A 15,956-nucleotide genomic window follows, 5' to 3' on the forward strand; every position below is an offset into this window, starting at 1 on the left:
AGGAGGTGGTACCAATTGAGGATAAGTTGAGAAAAGTGAGATTGAGGTAGTTTGGTCATGTGAAGCATAGACATACGGAGGCTCCAGTTAGACAAGTAGAGCACATTAAATTAGATGATAGAAAGAAAAGAAGTGGTAGACTTAAATTGACTTAGAGGAGAGTAGTACAATATGTCCTAAAAGCATTACACATTTCCGAGGATTTATCCCAAAATCATTTAAAGTTGAGAAAGAGAATCCATATAGCAGACCTCAAATTTTTGGAATAAAAGGTTAGTTGAGTTGAGTTGCTAATTTTCTTGTTGTTTCAGTTTGAAATTGAAAATTATTTACATTGTCTGCATTGCTAATTTATGGTGTTCTTTCACTATATTTAAGGATCAAATAATTTTTTTTTAAAATTATCAGTTTAAGGGTTTGGGAACCAGGTTAATGTTTGATCATTTGTAATGCAACCCCATTTTACGGAACAAAAAAATATTAGTTTGAGAGTGAGAGAGATATGAAGATGGAGATGCAGAAAGAGAATGGAGAAGAAACAATATGAGAGAAAGAAGTGGAGGGATAGGGCAGAGAGAGAGAAAGTATAATAAAATAATTAATTTAATAAATTTTAACTTAAAAAAATTAACATTAATAACTAATTATAAATAAAAAAATATATAATTAATAATTTTATTAATAAATAATTATTAATTAATTTGACAATAAAAATAGAGAGATTAAGGGAATGGTAAGAAGGTAAAATAGTAATTTTCTTTTTGAGATAAAACGGTAAAATGATCATTTTATATTTTTTAACTTGTAAACTTGCTATTGCAAGTAAAATCGATTATTTTGACATAAAATTAAAATTGAGTTATTTTATTATAACATATTTAAGTTGGGAGACAGAAAATAAAACTACCGATTAAATAGGAGTGACGATGAATAAGGATTACCCTGTCAGCTGTGATATTTCCTATTTTAAAGTTTAATTACATTTAATTATCTAATAATCAATAAAAGAATGACACCTCACATCTCTGATGAAAAGAACCAAATCACTGTTGAGATGCTGTTTCAACTTTACCAAGGACTAGTACGTCTAAAAGGAAATTGCTCACAAGCATGAATGGCAATGAAAAATGTTGCTACACTAAATTTCAAGCGCAACTGTGTACATCAAAGAGCCAATACAAGATGGCTGCCTTTAAAAATTTCCTCCAACTGGATTTTCAAAATGACATTCAACAATTGCATTCAGCTAAACTCAACTGTACAGTGTATGGTAATATTTATACAGGTTTTGAGTTTATTCGCTTTCACCCTCTTTGTTTGAGGATGTTACTGTGTGCGGTGATAAGTTGTTACGATAGAAGTTGAACTGCAGCAATGGCTGGAATCTTCTCTCGTAGTTTTTGTGTGACAGCGACTCGAACAGTCATGACGCCAGCTGCTGGACCTGTGATTCGGATTTTCACTATTGGCTCTTCGATTGCCACTAGCTCAAGAGATCCTCCAGCCGCCCCAACAAGGTATGGCCTAATTTCCTCAAGCACCTGACACAATTAACATTGTAGACGATAATCTATCTAGATCATTATAACAGCAAGTGGATGCACATTATTTGAATTTTTACTTGGCCTTTATGAGTGATGGCATATGCAAAAGACTACCAAAGGACATAAACATACATGCCATTCAAGAGGTATACGGATCCTCATTTAAAGCAGCCTTGATGCATAATCATGCCATGCAAAAACTCAATAGCCCAAATCACATGCTATCTCAACCACAAATTTCAGGGGCTCTAAAGCAAAAAACTAAAACCAGCATTAAAAGCCTATTGCCTTTCTCACCACCTTAGACTTAACAAAAAATTGACATAGACCAAAATGTATGGGGTACAAATTGTATCAAAGCTAAGCTACCGATTAATCTGTCGAAAATAAACCAACTTCAGCAAAGGTTATCGCCAAAATGAATACAAGGGTCATAGCAAGTCTTTTTGTTTCAGTCGATGGCAAGTTCTTGTAGCCCGTAGAAGCCAATCAGTTACCTAATAATAGAGGCATCAATCCACAGCATCAAATCGTCCTCCACATGTTTACAAACACTAATTTCCCTTAGTCCAAGCAGCCATATAGTCTTGATTGGTCCAATACTACTTTTTTTTTTTTTTTTTTTTGAACACGTAGCACATAACAAATTAGTTATCCTGTTCAGTGTTTGGTAATTTTTGATCAAAAATAGACAAAGGGCAAAAAATGGCAATACCACTATATTTATCTTGGGCGGAGTGTGGTAATTAACAGGGCCTGATAACATTGAATAGTGAAACAGCAGGGAAAACCTATGCCAGCAATTATACCTTTGGAGGCTAATGTAATGTGAGTGTGTGTAGAAGACATTGTTGAAACCGACTAACTAGTTGCTGGTGGTGGTGGAACATGGCAGAAAGAAGCCTAAGAGCATGCTTGCAATTTCACCTTTTGAGGCTAATGTAACAAGGTTGAAATCACATGATGCACTCTAGACATAAATGGAGAACCAACAGGTAAAAGGGTATCCCTTGTGCAAGAGGCAAAAACAGGAATTAATTGCAAAAGCAAATGTTTAAGAAGAAAGAATCACAAATAAAAGGTAAATGAAAGAAACTAATTCAGAATTCCTTAAGCACATAAAGGACCGGCAATGATTTTTCAGGAACCAAAAAGAGATATTCTCTTAAGCAAAACTATTTCTCGGCACTCTAAAAGGTATTGGAAAACAATGTTTGAAAACCTATGTGTTATTGGACATAGGTAGAAAAAGAAAAAGTAATTAGACATTAATGAAAAATTCAGATAAGGTGCAAATGATGATGTTTAATCAGCATAGAAGTGAGATCTTAACCATCTATTCACTTCTTTCAATTCCTCCCCATGTGAGTAGTTTTAAGAACTCTATGCAGAAAGAAGCATGATATGATCAAAATATTTCAAACAGCAATAATGCAAAACCACATATAGCAAACACATAGTTAATAGCATATCATATAATGAATAAGTTTTAACACTAAGGTTAAAGGCTGTCATGTGATTACCTTCTCTATATTTTCTTCATTCAGCTCAAGCCCAGTTTCTTCATCTGCAATTGGTTCTACAGCAACTATTTCAGGAATTTTTTCCATTAAGCGGCGCTCAATACCCATCTTCATTGTCATAACAGAACTTGGACAGGAGCCACATGCTCCTTGTAGCTTCAACCGCACAACATTGCCATCAATCTCATGTAATGCCACATTACCCCCATCTGCAATGAGATATGGCCGAACTTCATCCAATACTCTCTCAACATTCTCTGCAGTTAACGGCAATTCCAATGCTGAATCTGGGGTGGCAACTGCTTTTACAACTGCACAACACCAAATTAAGTAATTGATCAACAGACCATTTCAAAATCAACCAAAAAGAAGAAAACAGAATACATCTACTACAACTCAAATCAAATAAACATTATGCTACGTAGAAATACAAAAGGGAGGGAAAAAAAAACTATAAGCCAAGTAGAAATGCAAATACATAGATGATTTTGATAATAATGAACTTGGGTTTTAGATAAATTATGCTTCTTTTGATTAAGTTTGGTAAAGCTACCTTTTTCAAAATTTTCATCGCAAAAAGGGGAGGAAAAAAATTTAACTTTGACAAGTTAACTAATCAAAACGTCAATTCAGCCCAAGTTGAGGTCATGATTTCAACGCCCAACACTTCCCGAAAAACAGGAAATGGAATTCAAGCAAAATTACAGGGGAAAAAAAAAGGAGAGAAAATTTTATTTTTAAAGAGATTGATTGCATTATATTTCATATGCATGATGAGAAACAGTGTGAAAACCATGTACGCATTCACAATAAATATCAAAAGAAGCAAAGAAGCAGCAATCAATTAAATAAGCCTTGAGAATAATTATCAAATGCGAGCATACAAATCTTCATTAGAAACAAACCTAGCCTTCGCGTCAAGACCGGCGACCGAATCCGCACAGAACGGCATGGGATGCGCCTAAGCTGATTACGCCCCCGCTTGAGCGAGACGTGGCTGCCATAGAAGCTCGAACTCTGCGGATTTCAGTTTCATTTTATATGAGCTAATTATTCAGAAAAAAAAAAATATCAACTTTACAGAGAGAGGAGGGGGAGGAAGGGGAAGACCTTGGAGGGTCGAGAAGAGGAAGGGGAATCTAGGGTTTGCTGAGCCCTATAGTAAGTTGGGTTAAGCACCACAGCTTGCATCATCTTTCTCTTGATTGTGAGATCAAAAACCAAGAGAGACAAAGAAAAACACGAATTACAATGAACACAAAAGCTAATTGATTGATTGATGAATCGATGGTTAGATATAGAGGTAAATCGCCTCTGCACTCTGCGATTTCTTGTTGGCGCCGCCTTTTCTTTTTCCTGGTCGAATATGGAGGGCTGTGTGGAGTTCGTTTTGATTTGCAAATGTGACTGGAATCTGGGAGTTGCTGATTCTTGCTGGGGTTTTGATATTGCCAGGAAGAGTTCTAGAAAATCGGACCAGTCGGTTCGATTGGTTGAACCGATAACCAATCCATTAGATTCACCGTTCTCTGTTGACCAGACGTGTACCATGGTCAAATGCGAGCCTAAATGTTCCACTAATACTACGTCGTTTTGAACTTTCAGAAAAATTTTAAGGCAATATTAATTAGCAAAAATATTATATTAAACCATGACTTATAATTTAATAATATTAGAGTTATTTTTAAAACTATAAAATTTCAATTTTAAATCTCATTAATTTATATAAAAAAATATTATATTTGAATCAATTAAAAAATTATGAAAACAATATCCCTTATTTGAAATATATAATTTTATAAAATTTAAATTTATTTTTTTTATTCTTATATTTAAAATAAAAGAATTTAATTTTTTAACCTTAGGTTCTATATATTTTATAAAAAAATATTTTTTTAAAAATATTTTTTAATATTTTTAGACATTAAAAAAATGAGTTAATAAGAAAATATTTTTTGACTTAAAGAAAAAATTAAATTATTTTTAAAGAAAATAATTTTTTTATTTTTTTGATAATTTTATTAAAATATAAAAATTTTTATACATACATAGTATAAATACAAATCATTAGATTAACATTACATTCAAATAATAAAAAATATTTTCATAAATAATATTTTAAAAATATATTTTTTCATAAAAAAAATTTTTCATGTACAATACAAATGAAGCCCTAAAAGAAATTTTATTTTCAAATCAATAGAAATGATATGGATGCGTGAGGATTAATTTAAAATGAAAAAATTCAAAATTTTTAAATATAAAAAAAATTCATTTTAAAGAAATAGAAATCACACTAGAATTATCATGCAACATTTTAGAAAAGGAGCGGAAATTAAAGAAATTTTATCCATAGATAATACAAACAACGTATGCATGCATTACAAACTCAGAAATTAAAATTAATTAAACTCAACCTGAAACAATGTTCATGAACTTTGCTTATACAACAACGAATTTTCCCTAATCAAAATACACCATGAGCAGAAGCAAAGAGAGGGTTATTAAGAGTTTTATTATTAGATGACCCTTTTTTCCTGAATAACAAATCTCCCAGTAGAGGAACTATAGGCTTCTTCTTCAACTTCTTCCTCTCCTTTTTTCCTCCATAGAATCCTTTCTCTTCACCAATACTCAATATATGAGCTAAATTAGTTGCCGAATTCTCCATTCTTATCATCAACTCTCTCTTCTTTTCCTCCTGTCTCACAACATCTTCTTTCTTTTCCGTTTCAAAACTCACCCTTCTAGCTGCCGCAGCTGCTTTTTTCGCCGCCGCCGCCTCTGCCTCAGCCAACTTGGACATGTTCTTGTGAAGCTCAGCGTTCAAAGAAGCTACTGCAATTTCAGTCTCTGACTCTCTCTCCTTCAGCAACTTCAGCTCCGCCTTCGTTTGCTCAAGCTCAGCCTCGAGTTTCTTTAGAGTATCCAAGAACCCATTATTATTCTGTTCATGGTCATGATCATGATCATCTTCCTTGTTGGGGTTTACAGGGCTTGGAGTTGAGAACGTCCATGAAGGGTCATGAAGACTAGGAGGAGGAGTGTAATAAGGCTTTGGAGAGTATATATCTCCAACAAGAATCCGCTCACCGAAGATGGCTACGGCTTCTTTGACAGAGCGAAAAGGGCGAGAAGTGTCAACTGAGGAGCTAAAATCTTGGGTAGGTTTAGGAGAAACAGCTGGGGTTTCCATGGCGGAGAAGAAGAGACTATCAGCTGTAGGGTTTGGAGGGGAAAGAAGGGAATATTTGACAATGGGTTTGGTTTGCATTTCTTTGCTTATACTTCAAAGGATGAGAAGAAAAGAGTGATAAAGAATTAAGAAGAGGATATTGGAGAGGGAGGCCGTTGTTTCAAGGTTAAGACAGTATCGAAAAGAGGGTTTTGAGGTGGACGTATGATTAAGACTGGTAAACCACCAATGGTTGTGGGCACGTGAGATTCATGTGTGTTGGTTTAAGGATTTGTATTAGGCAGAGCCCCATGCACACAACAAACAAGGGCAGCTGATCAAGGTGCAATCAACATCGATATTTACAAGTCATATACAGCCAACAAAAAGATTCATTGTTAATGGAAATTTTATGTTTTAATTACTAAAACTAAGATGGGTGGTATATCAAACTCATAAATGATGATATAAAATTTCAGGGTTGAGTAGGAGTTAATTTATAAGTTTATGATACTTCAAACTTTCATCCTATTTGAAAATTAAAATTTTATAAAAATTTAATGAAATTAATTTTTTTATTAATTTTTATATTTAAAGTAAGAAATTTAATCTTTTTAATTTTAAAAAAATATTTTAAAATAAATAAAAATCAAACATAATTGTTTGAGAATTTTTTTTTTTTTTGAGAAATTTACATTTTGATCTTTAAATTTTACCCTATATTACACTTTAATCTTTGAATTTTAAAAAATTAATTATTTAGTTCATGAGTTTCGTACTGTATTATACTTTAATTCTTGAATTTTGAGAAATAAATTATTTAGTCTTTAAATTTTATACAATATTACATTTTTAATCCCTGTAATTTTAATATATAAAACATTTTAATCCTCCTAAAAATAGAAAAAATTGTTGTAAAAATTAAAATTATGGGGACTCAATAGTTCTATATTAAAACTAAAGGGACTAAATAATTCATTTCTCAAAATTTAAAGATTAAAGTGTAATATAGTGTAAAACATAAAGACTAAATAATTAATTTTTTAAAATTTAAAAATTAAACATAATATAAAGTAAATCTCAGGGATCAAATTGTAAATTTCTTTTTTTTTTTTGCAAATTATTTATTTAAAGAAAGCAACAGTTGGATATATATATATATATATATATATATATATATATATATATATATATATATATATATATATATATATATATATATATTGTCTCTTAACCACACCTAGCAGATAAATTGAAGTAAAATGTTTTCAATTGGAGATCTGCTTATGATCATGAGAAAGGGATTTTTAATAGTAATATTCCATAAATAAGGATATTTCCCAACACTTTTTTAAGGCCAATTTGGTAAAAAATGCCCAATATTTTTGTTAATTAATAATTATATTTAAATATTTTAATTTTGAATCACATATCATAATCTTGACCATTAAATTTAAGAGCAGTTGCATTCAAAACTCAAAATGTTAGGATATTGTTGTTATTAATAATTATTCTGAGCAGATAAAGTTCAAAATCTCTAAGATTTTGATTACAATTACTCTCGATCTTAAAGTTCAAGATCTATAGTCTAAAATTAAAAGATTTAAATGTAATTATCAATTAGTGAAAATATTTAATTTTTTCCACCCAATATCCCTTTTATTATTGTGATTTTGATTTTAAATTTTATTTATAATTATTTTATAAATTAATTACTCTACTAACGTATACATGTAAAATGTAATATATTAATTTTTTTTGAGAAATGTAAATGTAATATTTATTAGTAATAAAAAAAATAGCATAAAAAAGTTAATTTAATTTATTTTTATTCTATTCCATATGAACTAACTTTGTAAAACAAGTCTTCATTGATGTTTATAAGAGAATGTAATTCTATTTAATTTTTTTTCTAAAAAAATAAAATTCAAAGTAATCATAATAGTTTGCAGCGAAAAGGGTATAAAATTTATTTATTAAATATATAAATTTTATATATTTATTATTTTAATTATAATAGACGAGTCTTAGACAAGATTTCTCCCTACCATCATATTGGAGGGACAATCATTAAACCAAAGCCTATTCATGCACCTATGGGCCAAGTGGGCTTTGATCTTTAATGGTGAGATTGCTCGAATTAGCATCACCAATATTAGAAAAAAAAAATAAAAAATAAATAAGGTGAGGGCATGGATGTCCAATGGGGGTTTAATTTCTGGATTTTGCAGTCTACTTTTAGTGTACCCGATAACCCAAGATTCCTTCTTTCCTTCCACTACTGAAAAGTGAGCAATGGTCAATATTGTTAAAGGTTCTAACTTTTGCTTTGCGTTCATTTCCAAGTAAATTAGAAAACTTCTATGAACTTCTGATGATGAACTCTGTCATGAGAAATAAATAAAATTACAATTTTCTATTCTACAAAGCAATGGACAATCTTGTGCAAGAACCGGATGATTTTTAGCGGCTTACAGGTAAATTTTATGGTTTTGATATTGAAAAGCAGGGGATCAGGGACTAATGGAAGTCAAGTCCGAAAGAAAATCCAAGGCAAACAACATGGAAGCTCTAATAAAATCAAAGAAAACTTCTGTAGGATGATTCTTCATCACTGCTGTAAATATTATCAATCAACTCAAGTATACTAATGCTGTATAAACAATCATCCTTATTCGAGATAGATAAAGCAAGGACTGATATGGTTTTGAGTGGTACAGATTTATTCAAATCATATGAAGATGGTAATAAAGAAACCAGTAATGGTATTTTTATTCACTGACAATGATAAGACTAGCAATGTAGCATCAAATACTACACTATCTCCTTGCTCAACTCGTATATGAGGCAGCAAGGAAAAGAAAAACATTGACAGACTTCAAAAGGACCAGTAGCAAAACATCCAAACACAACCGTTACAGATGTGATAAGACTTCAGATACAAACTTAATCCAAATAAACACTGACAAACTAACACAAAACACATATATCCCTCTAAATTCAAATGGCTCTGGCATGCATATTCCATGAGAACTCGAGAGGAAACACTTTACTGGAAAGACACAAACTTCAACCCCATTAGATTCACGCACAAACTGCTTTTCCAGCCTGTAGATTGGAAATGCAACTCGGCAATCTTGATTGAAAACATGTATCTATCTCCTGTCCCTTCTTGTGAAAAGAGGAGGAGATGCCTCAAATGAAAAACATCGAGTTTTCCAGATTAGGGTGCAACTTGTACAGCTGCTCATCAAAAGAAGCCATTGATGATCTTGAAGGTGGTGATGATGAAGATGGTGTTGAAGCCGAAGACTGATACCACTCAATTGAATCATGGTAAAGCCGACCTCTATAAGCAGCACGGTCAGCGTACCACACTGGAGGCACCAGTGAGACAGGCTTAGTGCATTGAGCACAGGTGAAGCACATGGCGTAAATAAGCTCCTGCAATTCATCAGAAGTAAACCCATTTTCATCCCACAACACATGGTAGTGGGCTGACTTGCTTGTTCCAATATGACCATAATGGCTGCAAAGATAGAAGTCAAATCCAAAACGATGCGTAATTTTTGTGTCCACCACAGTGCCTGGAGGCACATTTTCATCCTTGTCGCTATCTAGAAACAGCCGAGTTGTGTGTCGCTTCTGCGCAACAACGACAGTGATGGTTGGGAAGTAATTCAATGCTTCAAATGTCATCTTGAGATCCATAAGCTCTTCATTGAGAACCATATCAAACTGCCCATCACTTACTCCATCACGAAATAGTACAATCGTGTCCGGCCTTACCTGATTTAGCCTACTATAAGCATTTACAAGTTCCAAACACATGCCTCCAAATTTGAGAATCTTTTCTGCTCGATGGTCTTGAGGACAAATACGTGCAATGTATTGATTTGCAGCTGGCCAATTCATGGTGCCAACAACAGCTGCAATTGAAGGACTTGTTGAGTTGTAAGAGCCGGGATGATTAACATCAGCACCAACAAACATAACATGGCCTTTACTTTGCAAGCACTGGGGCTGCTTGATGAGCTCCACATTGCTGCCTCCAAGCTTCGCATTGATCTTTATAGCAATATTTGCAAGAAACTGATCTTTATTAGCTCTATTGCAATTTTTAGTTAAACAACATTGAGTTAGGATACCAACTTTGGTCTCACTTATCCATTTGAGATTGTTGTAACCAGGATCCTCCCGAGGCATCACACAAACGAGAATCTGCAAATGTGTTCCACCAATTTTATATGACTCACTGTTAATGCTTTCGAGCAGTTGATGGAGATTATCGACATCATGTAATAAATTCATCTGAAGACGCTTGTAGAAAAGAGGCTGCCCCATGTGGATGCCCAGTCTTTCGCTGCGAGAGATCAGCTCAGGAATGGCTTTTTCAATACTAAAAGAGCCAAAGTCAAGTACTCCCCACAGCCTTATTGGTTTGCTGGAAATAACTGAGTTTCTTCTAAGGTTCCAATCACATTTAACTGTATCAAGTGTTGCCTTTGTCCATCGTCCCTTTGAAGTGCAAAGCTTTAACTCTGGAGGCTCAATAACCCGACCAGTAACTCTTGTCATTTGCACATCCACCCCAATTCCAAAATTTTGGGTGATATCTCCACTGCCAGGGGAAAAAAAAAAAAAAGAATTATAAGTACCATAGAAATAACTCAAACCAACATACAATTCCATTTCAAATAGTTGTGTTTTGAACTTGGTAAATAAAATGTGCATAAGCATGAAGTTTCTCTACAAATTATAAAACTACACAGATGGTGAAAACCAATTAAAGGAATATTTGGTCTCCTTAACAACTTAAAGCAATGCTAGGTGATAAGAATGCAACCAGGAAATATATGGCACTCATATTCCACATTAATTTTAATGTAAGCAGTTAAAGTTACTTACCTGCATGGTCCATCTCTATCGCGTACCATGTCACATATTGTGCTTTCTCTGACCTTTGGCCAAGCTAATGAAATCTCCCTCAACTTTTCTGATTGTTTTTTGTCCAAAAGCTCCTTTGCATACCTCTGCCCTCCAGCTATCATGCAGAACTCCATAGGAACATAATTTTTCCTGTTGCTTTTCGCCAAATCTAAGCTTGGTATGTTGTTGTGCATAACTTCCTTGTTGTATTTTTCTCTAAAATAAGAAACAAGGCTAACTTTCCTCAGAGGGGTCTGGTCACTCGGGTTTTCAACGTCAAAAGAAATATCCTGTGTGTTCTCATCAGTTAATCCAGCAATTTTGTACTTCTGATTGGTAGTTCTGTGAGTCACAGTAACTTTCAATCCCTTCAAAACTTCCTCGACTTGCTTCCTGAACCTTCTGAAACTGTTTAGATTGAAGTCAGGAATTTGCTCCTTGAGAAAATCTATAACAGGCATTTGTTTGCAAAATGGAAATACTGAATAGTCCAGACACAAGGCCAGACCCTGAGTGGTTGGCTTCAAGCTATGTTTAATCCCTCTAGAAGCTGTGATGCCACGTCCAAGGTCATCTTGTGGGTAAGGTCTGGTTGGATGAAAACTTCGACAAGCATAAATCATTTGCCTTGCTGGATTCTCCTTCATGACCACATCCAAAGCTTGTAGCACATCACGAGGGATGGACAAGGTTTTGCCACTTATATAATCATCCAACTTGCAAAATTGAAGCTCATTCACAAGCTGAACTTCAACTCTGAAGTGACGGATCTTCATGCCTTCCTCATTTGATAATTCCACCTTAAATGTTCCTGTGGGTAGTGGCACTGCACTGAAAATGTTTTTCTTACCATCATATGCAGTCATTGACAAGGGAAACTTGTCAGGGTCATCTGAGAATAACTTGTTGCGAATCATAGACAGAACAGCCTTTGGAAACTTCATAGGCGGACCATTTTTAGAGGGCAAATCTGGTTTGACATCAACATCATAGTGCCTAATGATGCTCCCAGAGTTATAGTTAAGTGGAAAATGATTAACACAAAGCCCTATACGCCGGCTATAATTTCTACCACCATTATCAGGTCGTTTAATTGGGACAAGTTTGCCTGCAACTTCTGGAGGTGAAGATGTTGAAATTTTTAATGCTTGCATTGCTGAAACAATTGGCTCTGTCAAAAAATTCAGAGAAAAAAGAAATCAAATTATGTTTTAGCCAGAGAATTTTCAAGATTGTTTAAAAACAAATTTAACATGGAATTATGGAATACTGGAAAATCAAAGTAAATAATTTCTCAAACAAATGACAGTTTGTTGCATATCACTTCCATCCACAGATTGCAAAATAATCACTTCAGAATAACATAACCAAACCAACATTCATGATTCTTGTTTTTCGTCTATTCATTAACTAATAAAACAGAACAAGCAAATAGTTGTAACAATCTTTGAATACGTCAGTCCAAATAACTACCAGTTTTCAATTTTTAGGTAGCATAAGCAGCAGATTCAAGTTCCAAAACCCCCTCCCTCTGCCCTTTAAATCACTTGTTAATGGGCCTCTAAAGGGCATATATGAACCACAAGTCGACCCCAAAAATGTCAATCAAACACATACAAAACAAATTTTCAATGATCAAAGAAACAAATTTTCAATGATCAAAGCAGTTCTCAAAGGCAAGTAACAACATTAATTTTATCTTAATTACAACAGAATAAGTTGATTAAACAAGGAATTGGAGTGGGTAAAAAACAGTACAAGTAAACCAATTTAAAACTCTAGCTTAGAAACATAATCATACCAGAAAGTTTTTCAGGAGAAGAATTATGTGGCTCTATCCGTGAATGAACAGAAACAGCAGTGCTAGTGTGTCCCTGAAACCTGCCTCCGGCAGGCCCCCAGTCCTCTCTTCCTCCTCCTGCTCCTCCACTACCTCCATGCCCACCTCGTGCGGGCCTCACAAAACCACTACCAGGGCCACCCTGGCCAGGTCTCGATTGCCATTGAGTTTGAGTTCGACCATCTTGGCCTGAAACCCAATTCTGCTGTTGATGATGACGAGTCCGGTATTGATGATCACCAGCACGACCACGACCACGACCACGACCGCTTCCACCATCCTCACCGTTTCTTGCTCCTCCTGTCCCTCTTCCTCTCCCAGCAGAGTATCTCCCCATTGATGAAAGTCCCAGTAATGGAAACGCTACAAACTTGAAAGAAACTAGAGAAAATCTGTATATGGTTGGAAAGATAAGCCAAAGAAGAGGGGATTAAATAGAGCGAATTAGAGAGGTTTAGAGTAGTGCTCAAGTAAGAACTGTAGCTCGTTCATTTCACGTTGCCCGACTTATATGAGAAGCGATTAAATTAAGATTTATGTAAAATTAATTGAACTATATATAATAATAATTATTAAATTTATTTTCGTAAGATCAAGCTACAAAGTAGGAGGTAAGTAATGAAAAGAACCCTTCGCTGGTAAGCAGAATTAATAAAGCAGAGGAAGCTGCCAAGAAAGCTTCCGATCAAACAATAAAAAAAACACTTCAGAGACGCGGAGGATCTCCTTGGGAATTTCTTCTGCATGAATCCTCCCTTCTGGGCGGGAATAGAGTCCATCACCTTTCTTTCTTTCAATATTCCCTATTTGATTTTAGGTTGAATGGGTCAATAATCCTTGAACTTATATTTTATATTTATTTTTAATTAAAATTTTATACTACAAAAATTATTTTCATTAATTAAAATATGCAATTCAAAATTTACTCAATAATAAAATAATTATAAAACAATCACACTATATTTTTTTTAATTGTCAATTACACGAAACAATCATATTATAATAAAATAATTATTAAAAATAGATCATACAGTCAATTATCAAAATTATTAAGAATTTAACAATTAACATTTTTTATGAGCAATTAATTAATTATTATTATTATTTATAAAATTATGAATAATTTTGATAATTGATTATATGGTTTATGTTTATTGAGTTTGTAATTTTAATAGCCGTTTTATTGTAATGTGATTACTTTACATAATTAATAATTAGAGAAAAAATTTTACATTATGATTATTCTATAATTAATTTATTATTATATAAATTTTGAATTATTTATTATATTAAAATATATTTTAATCAATAAAAATAATTTTTATAATAAAATTTTAACTAAAAATAAATTCAAAATATATTTTATATTATAATTATATTTTATATAAAAAATAAATAAATATTTAAATATAAAATTTAAATTAATAAATTATTTTATTAATTAATAAAACTTCACAACTTATATTATAATTTACCGTCAACTTTTCTAAATTTAATTTAGTCTTTTACCTATAACTATAACTCTAAAAATTTTAAATTTTTTATTTAACAATTATTTTAGAAAAATTGTGTAATTATATAAATATAATTTTTTTTTCATAATTATGTCATTAAGATAATTACGAATTGGATCGAGTAGTAATACTAATTTCTGCTCAATTTATCGTGCTAAATTTAATTTTCATAATTAATATTTACTATATATATTTTTAAATAAATAAATGAATTATTGAATGCATCCTTAAATTCTTTAGAGGGATAAAATAAATTAAGTAATATCTCAAATTTTTCAAATTTTATAAAAATAAAATTGAAGCAACAATTAACCTAGTACCAACAAAATCATCCTCATCCCCTTGTGATTTCTGATCTATATATATATATATATATATATATATGATTTAGTAATTTGAGTTTTTAATAGCTATTAGTTTAACCGTATTTAATAGTTCAGTTAGAGGTTTATTCAAATCGGTTTAATCATTGTGAAATTTATTTAATAAAATAAAAGAATTTCATTAATAAAATTGACAAAAATAATAATGCCCATAATTATAAAATATAAATAATTTTATTAATTGATTATATGGTTTATGTTTATTGAGCTTGTAATTTTACGTTTTATTGTAATGTGATTACTTTTTACATAATTAATATCAGAGAAAATTACATTATGATTATTCTATAATTAATTTATTATTATATAAATTTTTGAATTATTTATTATATTAAAATATATTTTAATCAATAAAATAATTTTTATAATAAAATTTTAACTAAAAATAAATTCAAAATATATTTTATATTATAATTATATTTTATATAAAAATAAATAAATATTTAAATATAAAATTTAAATTAATAAATTATTTTATTAATTAATAAAACTTCACAACTTATATTATAATTACCGTCAACTTTTCTAGAATTTAATTTAGTCTTTTACCTATAACTGTAACTCAAGAATTTTAAATTTTTATTTTAACAATTATTTTAGAAAAATTGTGTAATTATATAAATATAATTTTTTCATAATTATGTCATTAAGATAAGTGAATTGGATCGAGAGTAGTAATACTAATTTACTGCTCAATTTATACGATGCTAAATTTAATTTTCATAATTAACGTATTTCTGATATATATTTTAAATAAATAAATGGATAGATTGAATGCATCCTTAAATTCTTTAGAGATAAACTAAATTAGTAATATCTCAAATTTTCAAATTTTATAAAATAAAATTGAAGCAACAATTAACCTAATACCAACAAAATCATCCCTCCTCCCATGTGATTTCTGATCTCTCTCTCTCTCTCTATATATATATATATATGATTTAGTATGGTTGCCATTGAGTTTGCCAACCTCCAACTTTCAAACACAACTACGAAAACCTAAATTCAAGAAGTGCTTAACTACAACTCTAATTTTAGCTTTACCATT

General features: G+C 31.7%; 3 protein-coding genes across 3 annotated transcripts; all 3 read right to left on the bottom strand.

Annotated features, from left to right (window-relative positions):
- Nucleotides 1-1,115: 1,115 nt before the first annotated feature.
- On the bottom strand, nucleotides 1,116-4,623 carry LOC110648736 (nifU-like protein 2, chloroplastic). Its single transcript, XM_021803073.2, has 4 exons — nucleotides 4,178-4,623; nucleotides 3,973-4,084; nucleotides 3,068-3,378; nucleotides 1,116-1,541 (listed from the first exon to the last, which is right to left on the bottom strand). Exons 1-4 carry the CDS (start codon nucleotides 4,616-4,618, stop codon nucleotides 1,350-1,352), a joined length of 1,056 nt encoding a protein of 351 aa, XP_021658765.2. The 5' UTR covers nucleotides 4,619-4,623; the 3' UTR covers nucleotides 1,116-1,349.
- A 771-nt stretch (nucleotides 4,624-5,394) lies between these two features.
- LOC110648731 (WEB family protein At1g75720) lies at nucleotides 5,395-6,374 on the bottom strand. The gene has a single exon (XM_021803064.2). It carries the CDS (start codon nucleotides 6,339-6,341, stop codon nucleotides 5,535-5,537), a length of 807 nt encoding a protein of 268 aa, XP_021658756.2. The 5' UTR covers nucleotides 6,342-6,374; the 3' UTR covers nucleotides 5,395-5,534.
- A 2,616-nt stretch (nucleotides 6,375-8,990) lies between these two features.
- On the bottom strand, nucleotides 8,991-13,818 carry LOC131182238 (protein argonaute 2-like). The gene is made up of 3 exons (XM_058151108.1): nucleotides 12,973-13,818; nucleotides 11,151-12,342; nucleotides 8,991-10,863 (listed from the first exon to the last, which is right to left on the bottom strand). Exons 1-3 carry the CDS (start codon nucleotides 13,346-13,348, stop codon nucleotides 9,438-9,440), a joined length of 2,994 nt encoding a protein of 997 aa, XP_058007091.1. The 5' UTR covers nucleotides 13,349-13,818; the 3' UTR covers nucleotides 8,991-9,437.
- Between the last annotated feature and the right edge of the window lie 2,138 nt (nucleotides 13,819-15,956).

The sequence above is a fragment of the Hevea brasiliensis genome, chromosome 8 (genome assembly GCF_030052815.1).
Source record: "Hevea brasiliensis isolate MT/VB/25A 57/8 chromosome 8, ASM3005281v1, whole genome shotgun sequence".
Classification (NCBI taxonomy): domain Eukaryota; kingdom Viridiplantae; phylum Streptophyta; class Magnoliopsida; order Malpighiales; family Euphorbiaceae; genus Hevea; species Hevea brasiliensis.